General features: G+C 43.1%; 1 protein-coding gene across 3 annotated transcripts in view; it reads right to left on the reverse strand.

The window, feature by feature from the left end:
* LOC110508054 (neprilysin) overlaps nucleotides 1–20597 on the reverse strand; it is a 50731-nt gene that overhangs the window by 16978 nt on the left and 13156 nt on the right. For 2 of the 3 annotated variants that reach the window (XM_036964883.1, XM_036964884.1), the window contains exons 3-9: nucleotides 14373–14408; nucleotides 14077–14238; nucleotides 3596–3676; nucleotides 3359–3454; nucleotides 3122–3240; nucleotides 2281–2349; nucleotides 1340–1474 (exon numbers count right to left, since the gene is read on the reverse strand). In XM_036964883.1, the coding sequence (XP_036820778.1) occupies nucleotides 1340–1474; nucleotides 2281–2349; nucleotides 3122–3240; nucleotides 3359–3454; nucleotides 3596–3676; nucleotides 14077–14238; nucleotides 14373–14408 (698 nt within the window). Of the gene's footprint in view, nucleotides 1–1339; nucleotides 1475–2280; nucleotides 2350–3121; nucleotides 3241–3358; nucleotides 3455–3595; nucleotides 3677–14076; nucleotides 14239–14372; nucleotides 14409–17221; nucleotides 17305–20597 lie in introns of those variants that run through there. The other variant, XM_036964885.1, reaches the window with a different exon arrangement.

The following is a 20597-nucleotide window of genomic DNA, read 5'->3' on the forward strand; positions in this document are numbered from 1 at the left end:
GATTTCTTTTGATTTTCCCACGATGTCAAGCAAAGAGGCACTGAGTTTGAAGGTAGGCCTTGAAATACATCCACAGGTACACCTCCAATTGACTCAAATGATGTCAAATAGCCCATCAGAAGCTTCTAAAGCCATTACATTTTCTGGAATTTTCCAAGCTGTTTAAAGGCACTGTCAACTTAGTGCATGTAAACCTCTGACCCACTGGAATTGTGATACAGTGAATTAGAAGTGAAATAATCTGTCTAAACAGTTGTTGGTAAAATGACTTGCGTCATGCAAAGTAGATGTCCTAACCGACTTGCCAAAAATATAGTTTGTTAACAAGAAATGTGTGGAGTGGTTGAAAAACTAGTTTTAAATGACCCCAACCTCAGTGTATGTAAACTCGTTTTAATGACTCCAATCTAAGTGTATGTAAACTAGTTTTAATGACTCCAACCTAAGTGTATGTAAACTAGTTTTAATGACTCCAACCTCAGTGTATGTAAACTAGTTTTAATGACTCCAACCTCAGTGTATATAAACTAGTTTTAATGACTCCAACCTAAGTGTATGTAAACTAGTTTTAATGACTCCAACCTCAGTGTATGTAAACTAGTTTTAATGACTCCAACCTAAGTGTATGTAAACTAGTTTTAATGACTCCAACCTAAGTGTATGTAAACTAGTTTTAATGACTCCAACCTCAGTGTATGTAAACTAGTTTTAATGACTCCAACCTAAGTGTATGTAAACTAGTTTTAATGACTCCAACCTCAGTGTATGTAAACTTCCGACTTCAACTGTAGATGTGTATACCACAGGTCAAAAGTTTTAGAACACCTACTCATTCAATGTTTTATCTTTATTTTTACTATTTTCTACATTATAGAATAATAGTGAAGACATCAAAACTATGAAATGACACATATGGAAACCTGTAGTAACCAAAAATAGTGTCCTTTAAAAATCAACAGTTTTCAGCTGTGCTAGCGTTTTCAAATGATCAATTAGCTGGTTGCTGATAATGGGCCTCTGTAGATTGTCTTTTTTTTTATCAGCCGTTTCCAGCTACAATAGTCATTTACAACATTAACAATGTCTACACTGTATTTCTGATCAATTTGATGTTATTTTAAATGGACAAAAAAAAGTGTTTTTCTTTCAAAAACAAGGAAATGTCTAAGTGACACCAAAAAAGGTGACACCGAATCAGGCCCTCGAGGACTGGAGTTGCCCGCCCCCTGATCTAGAGGACCACCATTATCTCTCACTCATCTTCACAGTCATTTGTTACAACACAACAGCAGCTTGTGAGTAAAGCAGGTGTTTCCTAGAACAGCGGAGTGGAACTTACATTGGCGATGTCCTTCTCCAGCTCAATGACCCTGGTGACCTCCTCTCTGATCTGGGTCTCGTTGACCACCAGGCTGCGGTCGGTGCGGATAAGCTTGGCTAAGTCTATCATGAACTGTTTGTATGCTCTACATGGCTGGGAGGACACACAGAAACACGCCTTAAAAACACGTATTGTAGGATCAACAGAAAGGAAAAGCAGTCATAAGTAGTTGGGTAGCTAAGGAAGAATGAGAGACACTGTATTCACATCACTAACTATAATGAGAGATACTGTATTCACATCACTAACTATAATGAGAGATACTGTATTCACATCACTAACTATAATGAGAGATACTGTATTCACATCACTAACTAGAATGAGAGATACTGTATTCACATCACTAACTAGAATGAGAGATACTGTATTCACATCACTGTAACTAGAATGAGAGACACTGTATTCACATCACTGTAACTATAATGAGAGACACTGTATTCACATCACTGTAACTATAATGAGAGACACTGTATTCACATCACTGTAACTATAATGAGAGACACTGTATTCACATCACTGTAACTATAATGAGAGATAGTGTATTCACATCACTAACTATAATGAGAGACACTGTATTCACATCACTGTAACTATAATGAGAGATACTGTATTCACATCACTGTAACTATAATGAGAGATACTGTATTCACATCACTGTAACTATAATGAGAGATACTGTATTCACATCACTGTAACTATAATGAGAGATACCGATCTTATCCTAAACTGATGCTGAGGGCTTGGAGTCTATGCTGATGTGGGTCGTTGTGTGTTCTGGGTGGATGGAACAGTGATCAGAACAACAGGAAACCCAGACATACCTGTACAGAGAACTCATTTCCGCCACAACTCCAGACAGAGAAATAACGTGCGTATGTGCTTAGCGGGTACATGCCTACCTCTGCATAGGACCCAGTACAGCTATAGTGATCTCTGGATAAAAGGCCAAGGCTGGTTTGCTGGTCAAACTGGCAAGAGAGAGAGAGGGAGAGAAGGAGAGCGAGAGCGAGAGCGGGAGAAAAAAAAAAAAAAAAAAAAAAAATAATAATCAGGACACAAGCAGCCAACAGTAGGAGAAAGCCAATACACTCACTAAACACTAAACACCCGGACCATACAGCCTATCCATATTACTCATTAGGTCAGAAACTGCATCGTTAATAGTTGGTATGACTGTTAAACTTAACAGGATACTTTAAGGGGAGCAGTGGCTCATTCGTAGACACATAATAGGGCATTCCCATGGGGCGGCGCACAATTGGCCAAGCGTCGTCCTGCTTAGCGTTTGGCCGGTGTAGGCAGTCATTGTAAAATAAGAATTTGTTCTTAAATCAACTTGCCCAGTTAAACAGGTCTAAATAACAATGGCTGATAAATACATGCAGACGGATCTGTGTGTGTTTCTGTAAAAACAGAGGTTGTGTGACCATTAGCACGTACTGCTAATGTAGAAGGTTCAGAGAGTTTAGTGTGTGAATACCTCACACTGTTAGATATAAAAAGGTATACAAAAGATTTAGTAGTTTGAGCAAATAGGTACACTAAATCCCTACCCAAGAGGGTTAAAGGGCACATGTGACGGAGTACAGGCGTCTCTGTGCGCATGTGACGGAGTACAGGCGTCTCTGTGCGCATGTGACGGAGTACAGGCGTCTCTGTGCGCATGTGACGGAGTACAGGCGTCTCTGTGCGCATGTGACGGAGTACAGGCGTCTCTGTGCGCATGTGACGGCCACCTACATGAATGATGTGTGAATTGGAGTCTTTGTCATCAGTGCCGATAAAAAAATTAACCAAGACATGAGTTCCGTATTTTTCATTTAGTCTGGCAATGGCATCCTCCAACTTCCATGTGTCACCTAAGTAGGAGAGGAGAGAGGAGGAGAGGACAGAGGACGATTGAATTGGATTGGATTGTGGATAGGTAAACAAAAATGGGTGTAGGAAACACAGTGCTAGAAGAGTAGTGTAGTTTACCATAGACACTCTCCCAGTGGTCTGTTGCCATTGGCCATTCAAATACATTAGGGAGCATGTCTAGTAAAGGAGCTCCGCCCCTTTTCTCAATCTGACCTTCAGAGGTGGGAGAAAAGAAAACAAACACAGGAAGTGACCAAGGTTAACTCACAGTTTAAAAAGGTAGACAACTCATTTGACTGAAATGTCTTAACTTAAAATGTCATTGACCCCAACAAAACGGACCAGCAGACTCACTCTCATTGGTGCAGGATCTGTAGAGGGTCTTGGCTTTAGTGAGGGCACTGGCCTCCCCCTCCACGCTTTTCTCCAAAACATCTATAATGAGGGGGGGGGGGGGGGGGGTCAGTTCAGCTGCAAGTGTTGTGAGAAACATGGAGCATAGAATCTGTGTTTTGGAGGACAATACAATCCCCCCCCCCCCCCCCCCCCCCAGAGAGACCGCAACAGGTCTATCCAGGCCAGACAGAACTCAGCCAGACCCCAGGCCAAGGAGCCGTCTGTCTGCTGGCACCGCTGCTTTTCACCACATAACAAACATTGAGAAACATCACAGAACAAAGAACAAGCAGGGTAAAAAACAATGCTTTAAAATCAGAGGTCCTTCCCACATGCACTAGCAGTGGTAATAATAGGAAGAAAGAGTTAGGTCAAATAATGTTCTTTTATTTTTCTCTCTACCTTTTTGTATCACCCCCTGTGTTTCTACCTTTCATCTGCCCCCCCCCCCCCTTCATTCTGACAGTAAAAGCTCTCTGCCCCCCGTCATTCTGACAGTAAAAGCTCTCTGCCCGCTCTCTTTTTTCATCCTTACAGTAACAGCTGTCATCTCAATCTTCCTCTTTCCTTCTTCCCCTCTACCCAGATTCCCATCACCCCCTCTTCTGGTTAGGGCAGAACCCCTGCTGTCTCATTGCCTAGTGTGCACACTATTTATCTGCTCATTTAATCTTAATGAAGCTCTGGGTTAGGAACCCTTCATAGGGAGCTTCCTGCCAAAGGGCACAGATCATGTGTGTATGATTGGATTAACAACTGACTGGTGTGTGTGTGTGTGTCTGTACTCACACACACATATGGATTAAAGACCACATGATGCTCGTGAGACACACACACACACTTAAATAATGTGACCTTATCTGGCACCAACATCAGGGCCCATCCTGATAAAAAGGAACTAAACAGGAAGTATTTAGTTTAGTGTCTCCGCAGAGCAAATCCTCCATGTATATGTTCTACAGACCCAGGAAACAACTGCAGTATTGCTGACAAGCTGAACATGGAGCACCGATTTGTTGGACTTGACTTCTGACTTGGTGCCCTCTGACCCTCTGTTCTGTCATAAGATGTCTGACTTACAGACATTCTGTCTAACCAACATGCGGTAAAGAGGTCAATCGAACTCAACCTAAACAATTGAAGTGCCATGGTAATGCGTGGGCAAATATCCCAAATCTCTTAATTGCCCCCCAGCAAAATGTGCCTATATATGTATGATATTGTTTACAATGTGTATTTCATACTATATGGGAGGTTAAAATCTGAGTATAATGCTTGTATGGATGTCGAACCCGAATACATATGTCATTGTCACCAATCTACTGCATTACAGTTAAAAACAGACTACCACCACTCATTTCTGTATGCTAGCCTTGCTAACACAAATGGGAGTTAGAATTTAGCAGCCACTTCTTCTAAACCTGAAAAAAAAGGGACAACTTCTAAAATGTTATGGAGAGAAAAACTGCCATCTCTCCCCAAAATGGGACTTTCGCAACCACATAGTGAGCCTGTAACAATACAATCAATCATGACAGATTTTACAACTAGCCACTGGCCTTCTAGGCAGAGTCGCAAAGAAAAAGCCACATCTCAGACTGGCCAATAAAAAGAAAAGATTAAGATGTGGAAAAAGAACACAGACACTGGACAGGGGAACTCTGTCCCGGAGTCGCCTCTTCACTGTTGACGTTGAGACTGGTGTTTTGTGGGTACTATTTAATGACGCTGCCAGTTGAGGACTTGTGAGGCGTCTGTTTCTCAAACTAGACACTAATGTACTTGTCCTCTTGCTCAGTTGTGCACCGGGGCCTCCCACTCCTCGTTCTATTCTGGTTAGAGACAGTTTGCATTGTTCTGTGAAGGGAGTAGTACACAGCGTTGTACGAGATCTTCAGTTTCTTGGCAATTTCTCACATGGAATAGCCTTAAGTTCTCAGAACAAGAATAAGACTAACGAGTTTCGGAAGAAAGGTCTTTGTTTCTGGCCATTTTAAGCCTGTAATTGAACCCACAAATGCAGATGCTCCAGATACTCAAGAAGTCTAAAGGCCAGTTTTATTCCTTCTTTAAATCAGAACAGTTTTCAGCTGTGCTAACATAATTGCAAATGGGTTTTCTAACGATCAATTAGCCTTTTAAAATGCTAAACTTGGATTAGCTAACAACGTGTCATTGGAACACAGGAGTGATGGTTGCTGATGAATGGGCCTCTGTACACCTATGTAGATATTCCATTAAAAAAAAATATAAAAAAAAAAAAAATCTGCCGTTTCCAGCTACAATAGTCATTAACAATGTCTACACTGTATTTCTGATCAATTTGATGTTATTTTAAAATTGGACAAAAATGTTCCTTTTCATTAAAAAAAAAACAAGGACATTTCAAAATGACCCCAAACTTTTGAATGGTAGTATATATATCCTGTATACATGAATCAAGGCAAAGCTGGTTCTTGTTTCAGATATTTCTTTGGTCGTGTTCGCATGGGTCAAAAAAAGACAAAAAAAACAAAGTCTGGTTGACGATAGAGCCTCCCACAATGCAGGTGAGGGCTGCAGGATGAAGTTGGTGAAGAGCAATTGCAGAAACTTGCAGTTGACTGCAGTCAAAAGTGAATGACCTTTGATTTTTTTTATAAAGTTCATGCAATCGCCATATCAGACAATGTTTTTAAACATTGTGATGTCACCGACAGCTCATTGGGCCCTTCCCACAGAGATAACAACCATGTCACCTCCCATTTCCTCACTTCCCTTTCTCTAAAGTTCATCCCCATATTTCTACATCTCTCTCTTTTGGACTTGAACCAGTGTCTCTCCCTCCCTCCTTCCTATTTCTCCCTCCCCCTCCAGCACAAACAAGGTACAATTAAAAAGCTCACGGTCAATTGAACAAATTATTGCAGAGTATGCCATACCTGAAACAAAGAGAGAGCGGTGGAAAAATGTCCTACCCACACACAGCTGTGGTTAAGAGCCAAGAGTAGTGCCTCATTAAGCCCGTCAAAACAGTTTGTGCATATATTAATGACAAGAGGTTGTTGTTTTAGTTCGTTTTGGTGTGATTTGTTTCCCCCGCTGTTCGTGCACACAATGGTTATAAAATTTAACATGAAGGCCTCTAGTTGTTTAAACAGAAATGTTCTTTCAGCTCAGATTTACTCAAGAGGCATACAACGCAGCGTAGGCTTAGCCTATAGGCCTAGTGACCTAGTGACTAGTGGCCTAGTGAGAGCCTATAGGCCTAGTGACCTAGTGGCCTAGTGAGAGCCTATAGGCCTAGTGACCTAGTGGCCTAGTGAGAGCCTATAGACCTAGTGATGGTCATTTTCTGATGTATTCGTTTCGGTTTCACCATGCAGACCCGAACCGATGTCCTCGTACTGAACGGGTACGAGTAGGAGGGGGAACTGTGGACAGGTTTGCTGTCATTACATGAGAGAGGAGTAGTTTTTCCATGCACATTCTTTATCTTGAGAAATACTGGACCAAACATCTTAGTTTTAAATGGATCTCCTCAGCAGAAACGTCTAAATTAAATCAACAATATTTTTTTTTTTTTTTTTAATTTACCTTTAGATTAATTTTCACTATTTTGAGGAAGTGTGTACTGGCTGTTGTTGCTGCAGCGTCTCGAGAGAGAAACAGTAATACTGACACTCATTATTTTTTTTAAGCTGAAGGTCTTTTAAGGGAGTGAGTGAGTGAGGCACGGATGTTCGTGTCGCCATTGCCGAGGAGACCAAACCTAGTATGTGGGCGGCTTTATGGTTCCTTTATGACTTTCTATTGCAGTGGAGAACAATGTGAGGCATTTATGAGCAGCCACAAACCCTCGCACACACTTAGGCCTATACAAAACATTCAGTACAAACACACACACACACGTTATTTACTGCTGTTTACACCTGATGTTAACAGCTGTCCAGGCCAGAGCAGCGCCCCTGGCCTGGACAGGCCGCAGGCAGCTGTAAACAGATACAGGATATGCTGACCAGGCAGAACACTTGTCAGTCAGGCTCCATGGTCCTGAGGTTACTACAGGATGTGACAGGACTCTCCACATACAGACATGGCAGTACACATACAGCATCCCACATCTCTGTCCCGTCAGGATTTCAAACGCAACATTCTTCCATTGGGCACAAAGCGCATTTCATCACGTGAGGATTCAGTGTGCGACAGCAGAAGATTAGACCATCAGGAACAATGACAAAACACAACCTCATTTTGCCCCTCTTATCTTTTCATACAGTTTGTTCCTGTGAATTTTGTCTTGACTGTTATTACCCGTCTGGTACCAGGCTTTTCTTCTGACAGTATTGTTCGGGTGATAATGACGTCTGATAGAGAAAGTGTGGAGACTGATTACTGTAATTCAAATCAGAGACATAAACCTGAGAATCAAAAACAGACACTTTTTTTTTTTTTTTTGGTAAATCAGGCTTTGGCAGTGGACAATCATGCCCATTCCTCTCAGACAAATTAGAATCCCCCAAGAGTACTCTACCGCTGATTTACAGTGCGCTTTAAAAAGCCATACAAGTTCATCACAGATACTTGAAGCGTCAAAAGATGGAAAGTAGGAGAAGAGGTGGAGAGCATAACAGAGGGAGATGAGAAGAGGAGAGGAGGGCAATGAAGTGGAACAGGAAGACAGTAAAATAAGCTAAAAGAGAGGGCTGAGAGTCTCATATTTCCACCCATCTGCATACACCTGTCTACCATTTTTCCAGACTAATTTTAGATGAAGAAAATCATTTTCTACACTGTAGGGGGATCTTTAACAGAGGGTAACCCCCTCTGCCATTAACCCACTGTTCCCCGGTAGGCCGTAATTGTAAATAAGAATGTGCTTAACTGACTTGCCTAGTTAAATAATGACTACCGACCCGTAGCACTCACGTCTGTAGCCATGAAGTGCATTGAAAGGCTGGTCATGGCTCACATCAACACCCTTATCCCAGAAAACCTATAACCTCTCCAATTTGCATACTGTCCCAACAGATGATGCAATCTCTATTGCACTCCACACTGCCCTTGCACACCTGGACAAAAGGAACACCTACAGTTGAAGTGGGAAGTTTACATACACCTTAGCCAAATACATATAAACTCAGTTTTTCACAATTCCTGATATTTAATCCTAGTAAAAATGCCTTGTCTTAAGTCAGTTAGGATCACCACTTTATTTTCAGAATGTGAAATGTCAGAATAATAGCAGAGTGAATTACTTATTTCAGCTTTTATTTCCTTCATCACATACCCAGTGGGTCAGAAGTTCACATACACTCAATTAGTATTTGGTAGCATTGCCTTAAATTGCTCAACTTGGGTCAAACGTTTTGGGTAGCCTTCCACAAGCTTCCCACAATAAGCTGGGTAAATGTTGGCCCATTCCTCCTGACAGAGCTGGTGTAACTGAGTCAGGTTTGTAGGCTTCCTTGCTCACATGCACTTTTCAGTTCTGCCCACAAATGTTCTATAGGATTGGGGTCAGGGCTTTGTGATGGCCACTCCAATACCTTAACTTTGTTGTCCTTAAGCCATGTTGACACAACTTTGGAAGTATGCTTGGGGTCATTGTCCATTTGGAAGACCAATTTGGGACCAAGCTTTAACTTCCTGACTGATGTCTTGAGATGTTGCTTCAATATATCCACATAATTTTCCATCCTCATGATGCCTTCTATTCTGTGAAGTACACCAATTCCTCCTGCAGCAAAGCACACCCACAACATGATGCTGCCACCCACGTGCTTCACGGTTGGGATGGTGTTCTTCGCTTGTAAGTCTCCCCCTTTTTCCTCATCATGGTCATTATGGCCAAATAGTTCTATTTTTGTTTCATCAGATCAGAGGACAAAAAGTATGATCTTTGTCCCCATGTGCAGTTGCAAACCGTAGTCTGGCTTTTTTATGGAGGTTTTGAAGCAGTGGCTTGCTCCTTGCTGAGCAGTCTCATGTTATGTCGATATAGGACTCGTTTTACTGTGGATATAGATACTTTTGTACTTGTTTCCTCCAGCATTTTCACAAGGTCCTTTGCTGTTGTTCTAGGATTGATTTGCACTTTTGCACCAATGTACATTAATCTCTAGGAGACAGAAAGCGTCTCCTTCCTGAGCGGTATGACGGCTGCGTGGTCCCATGGTGTTTATACTTGCGTACTATTGTTTGTACAGATGGACGTGGTACCTTCAGGCGTTTAGAAATTGCTCCCAATTATGAACCAGACTTGGAGGTCTACAATTTATTTTCTGAGTTCTGGGCTGATTTCTTTTGATTTTCCCACGATGTCAAGCAAAGAGGCACTGAGTTTGAAGGTAGGCTTGAAATACATCCACAGGTACACCAATTGACTCAAATTATGTAATTTAGACTATCAGAAGCTTCTAAAGCCATGACATCATTTTCTGGAATTTTCCAAGCTGTTTCCAAGCCACAGTCAACTTAGTGTATGTAAACTTTTGACCCACTGGAATTGTGATACAGTGAATTCTAAGTGAAATAATCTGTCTATAAACAATTGTTGGAAAAATGACTTGTGTCATGCACAAAGTAGATGTCTTAACCGACTTGCCAAAACTATAGTTTGTTAACAAGAAATTTGTGGAGTGGTTGAAAAACGAGTTAATGACTCCAACCTAAGTGCATGTAAACTTCAGACTTCAACTCTATGTGAGAATGCTGTTCATTGACTACAGCTCAGCGTTCAACACCATAGTGCCCTCAAAGCTTATCACTAAGCTAAGGACCCTGGGACTAAACACCTTCTGCAACTGGATCCTAAACTTCCTGACGGGCCGCCCCCAAGTGGTAAGGATAGGTAACAACACATCCGCCATGCTGATCCTCAACACGGGGACCCCTCAGGGGTATATAGGGAGGAGGTCAGAGACCTGGCCGTGTGGTGCCAGGATAACAACCTCTCCCTCAACGTGATCAAGATAAAAAGGAGATGATTGTGGACTGCAGGAAGAGGACCAAGCACGTCCCCATTCTCATCGACAGAGCCAAGTTCCTTGGCGTCCACATCACCAAAAAACTATCATGGTCCAAACCCACCAAGACAGTTGTGAAGAGGGCACGATAACGCCTATTCAGGAGCTTTGACAAGGATCCTCAAATTCTCAAAAAGGTCTACAGCTGCACCATCGAGAGCATCCTAACTGGTTGTATCACTGGCTGGTATGGCAACTGCTCAGAAGCCGAACACAAGGCGCTACAAAGGGTAGTGAAAAATTATCAAAGATTCCAGCCACCCTGGTCATAGACTGTTCACTCTGCTACCTCACGGCAAGCAGTATTTGAGCGCCAAGTCTAGGTACAAAAGGCTCCGTAACAGCTTCCATCTCCAAGCCATTAGACTGCTAAACAGTTATTTGAGGGGCTACCCAGACTATTTGCATCAACCCCCTTTTTTTACGCTGCTGCCACTCGCCGTTTATTCCCTATGCAGTAATTTTAGCCCTACATTTACCTCGACTAACCTGTAACTCCGCACATGTTTACATTTAGAAGACAATCTTATCCAGAGCGACTTAGAGGAGCAATTGTGGTTAAGTGCCTTGCTCAAGGGCACATCAGATGTTTGGGCTTGGGATTCGAACCAGTGACCTTTAAGTTACCGACCCCCTGTATATAGCTTCTTTATTATATTAATTGTGCTACTTATTTTCTTACTTTAGTTTATTATACTTTTTTTGCTAATATTGTCTTCAAAAATAAAAATAAATATTAATTGTTGGTTAAGGGCATGGAAGTAAGAATTTCACGGTGTTGTAGTCGGCGATTGTGACAAATTAAATCAGCAAAAAAATAAAACGTCCTCACTGTCAACTAAGTTTATTTTTGCATGAACGTGACAAAATTCAACAACTGAGACATAAACGGAGCAAGTTCCACAGACATCCGACTAGCAGATATTGAATAATGTGTCCCTGAACAAAGGGGGGGGGGGGGGGGGGGGTCAAAATCAAAAGTAACAGTCAGTATCTGGTGTGGCCACCAGCTGCATTAAGTACTGCAGTGCATCTCCTCCTCATGGACTGCAACAGATTTGCCAGTTCTTGCTGTGAGATGTTAACCCACTCTTCCACTAAGACACGTGGAAGTTCACAGACATTTCTGGGGGGGGAAATGACCCTCACCCTCCGATCCAACAGGTCCCACACGTGCTCAATGGGATTGCTCTTCAGCTGGCCATGGCAGAACAATGACATTTTTGCCTTGCAGGAAATCATGCACAGAATAAGCAGTATGGCTGGTGGCATTGTCATGCTAGAGGGTGTCAGGATGAGCCTGCAGGATGGGTATCAGAGTCTTCCCTGTAACGCAGAGTATTGAGATTGAGCTTGTTGCCATTGCAGGCAGTCCGATGATGCGGTGACACACCACCCCAGAACATGACGGACCCTCCACCTCCAAATCGATCCCGCTCCAGAGTACAGGCCTCGGTGTAACGCTCATTCCTTCGACGATAAACGCAAATCCGACAATCACCCTTGGTGAGACAAAACCGTGACTCGTCAATGAAGAGCACTTTTTGCCAGTCCTGTCTGGTCCAGCGATGGTGGGTTTGTGCCCATAGACGACGTTGTTGCCGGTGATGTCTGGTAAGGACCTGCCTTAACACAGGCCTGCAAGTTCTCAGTCCAGCCTCTCTTAGCCTATTGCGGACAGTCTGAGCTCTGATGGAGGGATTGTGCGTTCCTGGTGTAACTCGGGCAGTTGTTGTTGCCATCCTGTACCTGTCCCGCAGGTGTGAGGTTCGGATGTACCAATTCTGTGCAGGTGTTGTTACACGTGGTCTGCCACTGCGAGGACGATCAGCTGTCCCTCCTGTAGCGCTGTCTTAGGTGTCTCCAAGTACAGACATTGCAATTTATTTCACACAGATGAGCAGGGACCCTGGGAATCTTTCTTTTGTTTTTCAGAGTCCATAGAAAGGCCTCTTTAGTGTCCTAAGTTTTCATAACTGTGACCATAATTGCCTACCGTCTGTAAGCTGTTAGTGTCTTAACGACCGTTCCACAGGTACATGTTTATTAATTGTTTATGGTTCATTGAATAAGCATGGTAAACAGTGTTTAAACCCTTTACAATGAAGAGTTTTGATTTTTACAACTTATCTTTGAAAGACAGGGTCCTGAAAAAGGGACGTTTCTTTTTTTGCTGAGTTTACAATTTGACTTGGCACATGTGCAGGGACATACATTTATCCAATGTAATCAGACAGACCACCGAGCCCCCACCACCACCACCACCCAATCCTTCAGGTGTAAGGGAAGCCTTCCTGTCAATCTACTGTCAAGATGGTGCTAACCAGATGGTGTTAACGCCTCCAACTATTCTAAGGTCGGGATTTCATCAGATGACACTTTGTCCTCTATGCACTTTAAAAAATAAAAACATGTTCCTGCGTTGGCAGTAAATGCTGCAGATAGATGACACCATTAACCACAGTGACTATTCCTAGAGACCCTGTTTTTCCCTGAAGGACAAGCTGCTGTAACCCCAGCAAATCCTCCAACCACACAAACCCCAGCCACCACTCCTACCTCCCTGGCCAACAGATCCACACCCTAGCCCGCACCCCTACCTCCCTGACCAACAGATCCACACCCTAGCCCGCACTCCTACCTCCCTGGCCAACAGATCCACACCCAGGCCCCTCTCACTCCTACCTCCCTGGCCAACAGATCCACACCCAGGCCCCTCTCACCCCTACCTCCCTGACCAACAGATCCACACCCTAGCCCGCACTCCTACCTCCCTGACCAACAGATCCACACCCAGGCCCCTCTCACTCCTACCTCCCTGGCCAACAGATCCACACCCAGGCCCCTCTCACTCCTACCTCCCTGGCCAACAGATCCACACCCAGGCCCCTCTCACTCCTACCTCCCTGGCCAACAGATCCACACCCAGGCCCCTCTCACTCCTACCTCCCTGGCCAACAGATCCACACCCAGCCCCCTCTCACTCCTACCTCCCTGGCCAACAGATCCACACCCAGCCCCCTCTCACTCCTACCTCCCTGGCCAACAGATCCACACCCAGCCCCCTCTCACTCCTACCTCCCTGGCCAACAGATCCACACCCAGCCCCCTCTCACTCCTACCTCCCTGGCCAACAGATCCACACCCAGCCCCCTCTCACTCCTACCTCCCTGGCCAACAGATCCACACCCAGCCCCCTCTCACTCCTACCTCCCTGGCCAACAGATCCACACCCAGCCCCCTCTCACTCCTACCTCCCTGGCCAACAGATCCACACCCAGCCCCCTCTCACTCCTACCTCCCTGGCCAACAGATCCACACCCAGCCCCCTCTCACTCCTACCTCCCTGACCAACAGATCCAAACCCAGTCCTCACACCTCCCTGGAAAACTCACTGAATCCAAACTGCGCCATGCTACAAGACTTTCAAACCTTTCAGGACCACCTCCAGTTCGTCTTGTAGGATGTCGAAGGTGCTGTATCGGGAGCTGGTCTCTGGGATGATGTTCTTCTTCAACCAGCCTCCACAGGCGTACTGGTAGAAGTTGTCACACGGGTCCACATTGGCATCCATGTTCTCTATCAGACGAGACGCTGCACACAGACAAACACAGCTCATATTCTACCTGTGTGTGTGTGTGTGTGTGTGTGTGTGTGTGTGTGTGTGTGTGTGTGTGTGTGTGTGTGTGTGTGTGTGTGTGTGTATGCATGCATGTATGCATATTTACCTGCCTGAGTGCAGTCCGCCGTGGTGCAGACACCATCTAAAAAAAGGGAGAAAAAAATATAAACCAAACAAGTGTATTCATTACTGCCAACTTAAAATGATCATTGTTTTTTTACAACCAGATCTCAATTTTTTATGTAATGGCATGTTATAGAAGCGTCCAAACACCTTTTTTTGCGATTTCACTTGGTTTTCAAGAGACTCGAGCGATACCTGTCTGTCCATTCTAGCAGCAGGCTACACGGAGAATGGAACTGCTGGATAACGGAAAGCTTGGGTCGCACAAACAGGAATATAATGCTGCGGATAAAGTTCAGAATGATAATTTCCTGTGTATAACATCTTAAGGTCACTATACTGAGAGCGTCTCCGTTTCTAAAAGGACGGGGTGTTTATGTTGTTTTTTCCAGAGCCCCCGTACTGCACGGAAATGGAAAATGTTTTAAATTAAGTTTCCAGACACTTCTATAACAAGACACTTAAATCAATAGAGATTTGGTTGTTTTAAAAAAATATATACATAACATTTTAACACTTTAAGCACTCTAAATGTATATTACATCTCGATAAATTGAAGATGGATCACACGGTCACAAACCTCACGGTACTACAGGAAGTAGATGCACATCTAAGTGAACGGAACTGAATGAACAATGTTTGACTTGGTTAAATGGCTGAATGAACATTTGGCTCCGGAGAGCACTTCATGGTTTATTTGTAATGAATGTTTGGCGTAATCTACGTATAAATCCTTGTTGATCCCCCCTTCTAGGAAATAACCAGGAGGGAAATCATGAACAGTGCTTTGGTTTCCTGTGCTGTAATGAAGGGATTACAATAGAACAGGTTTCTTGGTGAACGTTTTGGTTTTTGCCCTACCACCACACAGCTGATTCAAATAACCAACTCATTATCAAGCTCTGGTCATTTGAGTCAGCGGTGTAGTGCCGGGGGGGGAAAACATCGCTCCTTTTCTCTGCTAATACGCTAATGTTGATAGTGATGTTCAATTTAAAAAAGTAACAGTTACATGTAATGGTGGGTGTGCTCCAAAGCAGACTTGGGGAAAATAATTACAATTTCAGTTCTCTGTCAAACTCATTAGCTGCATTTACACAGGCAGCCCAATACTGATTTTTTTTTTCTCACTAATTGCTCTTTGACCAATCTGATCAGCTCTGAAAAATATCTGATGTGGAAAAATCTGCAGTGATTGGTCAAAAGACCAATAAGTGTAAAAAAAAATAATAAAATCTGAATTGGGCTGCCTGTGTGTTAGCGCTATCGACTCCTAGGGACGTCCCTAACATTAACCCAATGCAAACGCTGCACTGTTGGATCAGCCTTCTGTGGCGAATTTCAGTTTTGATTATCACAAAATGATCACTCCACACACACTGTACTGTCCTCCTCAGGCTGTGTTCAACCGTAATTAGACAGACAGCTAAACTCCATTCAAAAACCATGTCAAGAGTCAGGATTTTGCCAAACCTCCAGGATTTAATGAAATGGTGTGAAACTTCAAAGAACACAGAATAATACAATGAACATATAGTTCAGACATTACCCATGGTGCAACATAACATATAGTAGAATGCTTAGGTAAAAGCTGTATCCAATAAGCATATTGAAATGAACAATGTTCTAAATTCAAACACTGCCCACATAGACCTGTATGCTTGCGTAAGGCATGGAGAGATCACATAGACCTGTATGCTTGCGTAAGACATGAAGAGATCACATAGACCTGTATGCTTGCGTAAGGCATGAAGAGATCACATAGACCTGTATGCTTGCGTAAGGCATGAAGAGATCACATAGACCTGTATGCTTGCGTAAGGCATGAAGAGATCACATAGACCTGTATGCTTGCGTAAGACATGAAGAGATCACATAGATCTGTATGCTTGCGTAAGGCATGAAGAGATCACATAGACCTGTATGCTTGCGTAAGGCATGAAGAGATCACATAGACCTGTATGCTTGCGTAAGGCATGGAGAGATCACATAGACCTGTATGCTTGCGTAAGGCATGGAGAGATCACATAGACCTGTATGCTTGCGTAAGGCATGGAGAGATCACATAGACCTGTATGCTTGCGTAAGGCATGAAGAGATCACATAGACCTGTATGCTTGCGTAAGACATGAAGAGATCACATTTAGCAAGTGATTCTATCTGCCAGATCGTCCCGCTGTGGCTATGCAAAGTTACAGCACAATTACATAGGAAAAAAAACGAATGTCCCTTGTCTGTTACGAAGGTTGACTTAAATTACATTTCAACTCATTCTGCCGATTGTTTGTGGGGTTTGTCCTTCAGTGGGTTATAATTTGAGACAAAATATCCACAGGAAAGCATAATTAAACAGACTTCAAAACTCAGGGCTCCGTGTGGCAATGAAGATTTGTTTGCTCATGCACAAGACGATGATACACGCAGGCGATGCATACCACCCGCAGTCTTGCAGGCGTTTACATGGTTTTGAGCATGTGTCAGGTCATAGAAATGTCAACTCCAGTTCCTCGCTCTAAGTTTGGTAAATAATACGTTCCTGTGGACATTTCATTTCAAATTTTAACCAACTGAAGGACCAACTACACAGACACCCGGTAGAGTAAGTTCAAAATGTAAATTATATTCAACATTCTGTCTTGAAAAAGGAAACTTTCCACAGTTTTGCAGTGCTTTGTTTCAGACTGAATCCCAAGAATTGGTATCACAGTCTGATTTATTAGGCAAGCTGCTACTCAGCAAAACAACTGACATAAAACCCAAACAACAACATCCTCTGTGGAAAATAACTTCTGATATAGCAAGATGAACATGCAGACAACGTGTTAGACTTACAGACAATGCTTTGGCAGGCAGACACAACAAGGATGGCTAGAGATACCCCGGAGTACATGTTCCTGTGATGAAATGTGGTCACCTGATCCCAATGGAGCACAGAAGTACCATTGAATGCATGCAGTTAACGAGGTGTAGTAGAACAAACATTCAGCAGGTGGCGCTAGAAATCGCACCACAATGGAGGCAGAACACACAGTGACGCACACAGAGCGGCGCGGAGACTCTCGTGGTAAACTAGCTCCCTGTTTGCATCCTGCCTGCTGTGACTATTTACAAAATGGATCCGCTATAGTTGGCTGGGCAAGATTGCTGGACTATTATCAAAACCAATAAACCCGAAGCATGTTTTGGGGCTCGTTCAGTGGCTTTTTACCATGTTTTTTGCTTAACCTCTCTGGGATATGTGGGATGCTAGCGTCCCACCTAGCGTCCCACCTGGCCAAAAGCCAGGGAAAATGCAGAGCGCCAAATTCAAATAAATTACTATAAGAATCAAACTTTCATGAAATCACACATGTAAGATACCAAATTAAAGCTACACGTGTTGTGAATCCAGCCAACATGTCAGATTTCAAAAAGGCTTTTCGCCGAAAGCAAACGATGCTATTATGAGGGTAGCACCATAGTAAACAAAGAGAGAAAACATATTTCAACCCTGCAGGCGCGAAACAAAACACAGAAATAAAAATATAAATCACCTTTGACGAGCTTCTTTTGTTGGTACTCCAATATGTCCCATAAACATCAGAAATTGTCATTTTGTTTGATTAATTCCCTCCATATATATCCAAAATCACCAAGAAGTTAAAAAAAGGCAACGCCAATCTCTACCATGGGTGGCTGGTGGCACCTTAATTGGGGAGGATGGGCACCTAGTAATAATATATGCCATTTAGCAGATGCTTTTGTCCAAAGCGCCTTATGGCTTATAGAAGTGACTGCATCCATTTTAAGTATGGTTAGTCCCAGGAATTGAACCCACTATCCTGACGTTGCAAAATCCATGCTCTACCACCACCACGCTTGACTGTTGGTATCTTACTGTGGAAGGCAGTGTTTGGTTTTCACCAGACATAATGGGACCCATGTCCTCCAAAAAGTTGACTCAAGTTTGCCAAAAAGCACCTTGAAGCTCCTGGGTGGTCGTCAAGACTCTTGGAAGAATGTTCTATGGACAGATCAGTCAAAGTATAACTTTTTGGATGAAATGAGTCCCATTATGCCTGGCCAAAACCAAACACTGCATTCCACAGTAAGAACCTTATACCAACAGTCAAGCGTGGTGGTGGCAGTGTGATGGTTTGGGGTCAGCGTGGTGGTGGCAGTGTGATGGTTTGGGGTCAGCGTGGTGGTGGCAGTGTGATGGTTTGGGGTCAGCGTGGTGGTGACAGTGTGATGGTTTGGGGTCAGCGTGGTGGTGGCAGTGTGATGGTTTGGGGTCAGCGTGGTGGTGACAGTGTGATGGTTTGGGGTCAGCGTGGTGGTGGCAGTGTGATGGTTTGGGGTCAGCGTGGTGGTGGCAGTGTGATGGTTTGGGGTCAGCGTGGTGGTGGCAGTGTGATGGTTTGGGGTCAGCGTGGTGGTGGCAGTGTGATGGTTTGGGGATGCTTTTCTGCCTCGGGACCTGCACAACTTGCCAACTTGCCAATTCTATAGGAGAATATCAGGCCATCTGTCTGTGAGCTGAAGCGCAGCAATACAATAATCCAAAACACACAATCAAGTCTACATGAAAATGACTAAAAAGCAACACATTCGATGTTTTGGAAAGGCCTAGTCAAAGTCCAGACCTAATCCCAATTGAGATGTTGTGGCAGGACTTGAAACGAGCAGTTCATGCTTGAAAAAAAAACTACAAAGTTCTGCATGGAAAAGTGGGCAAAAAGTTTATCCACAGCGACATGAGACTGATCAACAACTACAGGAAGTGTTTGGTTGGAGTCATTCCAGCTAAAGGTGGCACAACCAGTGATTGAGCGTAAGGGGGAGAAAATAAGAAAAAAAAAATCACAGGGGCATTGGGTGTTTCATAACTTTGTTTATGAAATATGTATGTCGTTGTTGTGATATTTGTTCACTCAGGTTCTCTTTATCTAATATTAGGTTTTGTGTTGAAGATCTGATAACATTCAGTATCAAAAATAAGCAAAAGTAGAATAAAATTTGAAAGTGGGCAATACTTTTTCACAGCCCTGCACAGCATCTACCTCTGTGCCAAATTTGGTTTACTGTGGAGTCCATACTTTCAACTCGGCCCCACACCACTATTATACAGAGAGATAATCTTTCATTCCTCCACACTAACAGACTTGGTAAATAGTGTTTTGTTTGTGGTAACGAGTTCCTTAAAAGTCCTGCAACTTCAGAAGGATAAAATAAAAGGGTTTCAAAGATGATGACATTTTGACCCAATGGCACTTTCATGGTTAACTAGAACCCTGTTAAAATCATTTATTTCCATAAAACATAACTCGAATTTATAGCCCAGTGTCAAAACACCAAATTCATAATCAATATACTGAAATAGGTTGTTATAATTTGAAAACGTGACATAAAAATGGACTACACATACAGTTGTCTGTCAGATGACTTCCTGTAATCAACGTACTCCTCGCCTCATTAGTTAGCTTTCGAGCTGGGGCGATCGGCTAAGAGGCTTGAGGAGGGCGGTCACGTGTGTTTTTGAGGCAGAGGTCCCGAGTTCACGCCAGGTATTGGATGAGTTTGAGAGGAAGTGCTCCTCGCTAAGCAAGCAGTGTGATGTCCTTTACACATGCAAATTATTCACACACATTGATATTGTATTTAAATCAATGGAGCAGGGACAATTTGCTGCTGCTACTCTTTTAAAAACAGACAAACCACAAAGAGCTTGGGTATACTAAATATATACACACTACACCACCTGTAGTGGTCGTCTCCTTCTGGGACGATTTTTACAGCATATGGTCAATACGAAAAAAGAAACGCGACACTTTTGAGATGGGAAAATGTCAACAAATCATCTCTCCACTGGTAGTTCTAAATAGGGACAGGTGTTGGCTCTCATTTGACTGATAGCTTGACTGTCAAATCCGACTATTTGTGGCCAACTACTTTTATAATGAGCGGATGTTCCCTTTTGCCATTTGGGTTTGAAAATGACAACAGCGCTGCCATGGAGAGTCGCGTACAAAAAATCAACAGTACTTAACCAAAGATATGAATTTGTTTAAAGAAAACAATTTAGGGTCATTGTCGGGACGATAACGGTTTACATTAATATCACCACTCTGAAGTTAAAAAAATTAAAAAGGATGTGTAATACCACTCAGTTTTGTGGTGAAAATGAGAGCTTGCAAAATATATCCTGAACAAATATAAACACAACATG

This window comes from Oncorhynchus mykiss, chromosome 27 (genome assembly GCF_013265735.2).
Source record: "Oncorhynchus mykiss isolate Arlee chromosome 27, USDA_OmykA_1.1, whole genome shotgun sequence".
Classification (NCBI taxonomy): domain Eukaryota; kingdom Metazoa; phylum Chordata; class Actinopteri; order Salmoniformes; family Salmonidae; genus Oncorhynchus; species Oncorhynchus mykiss.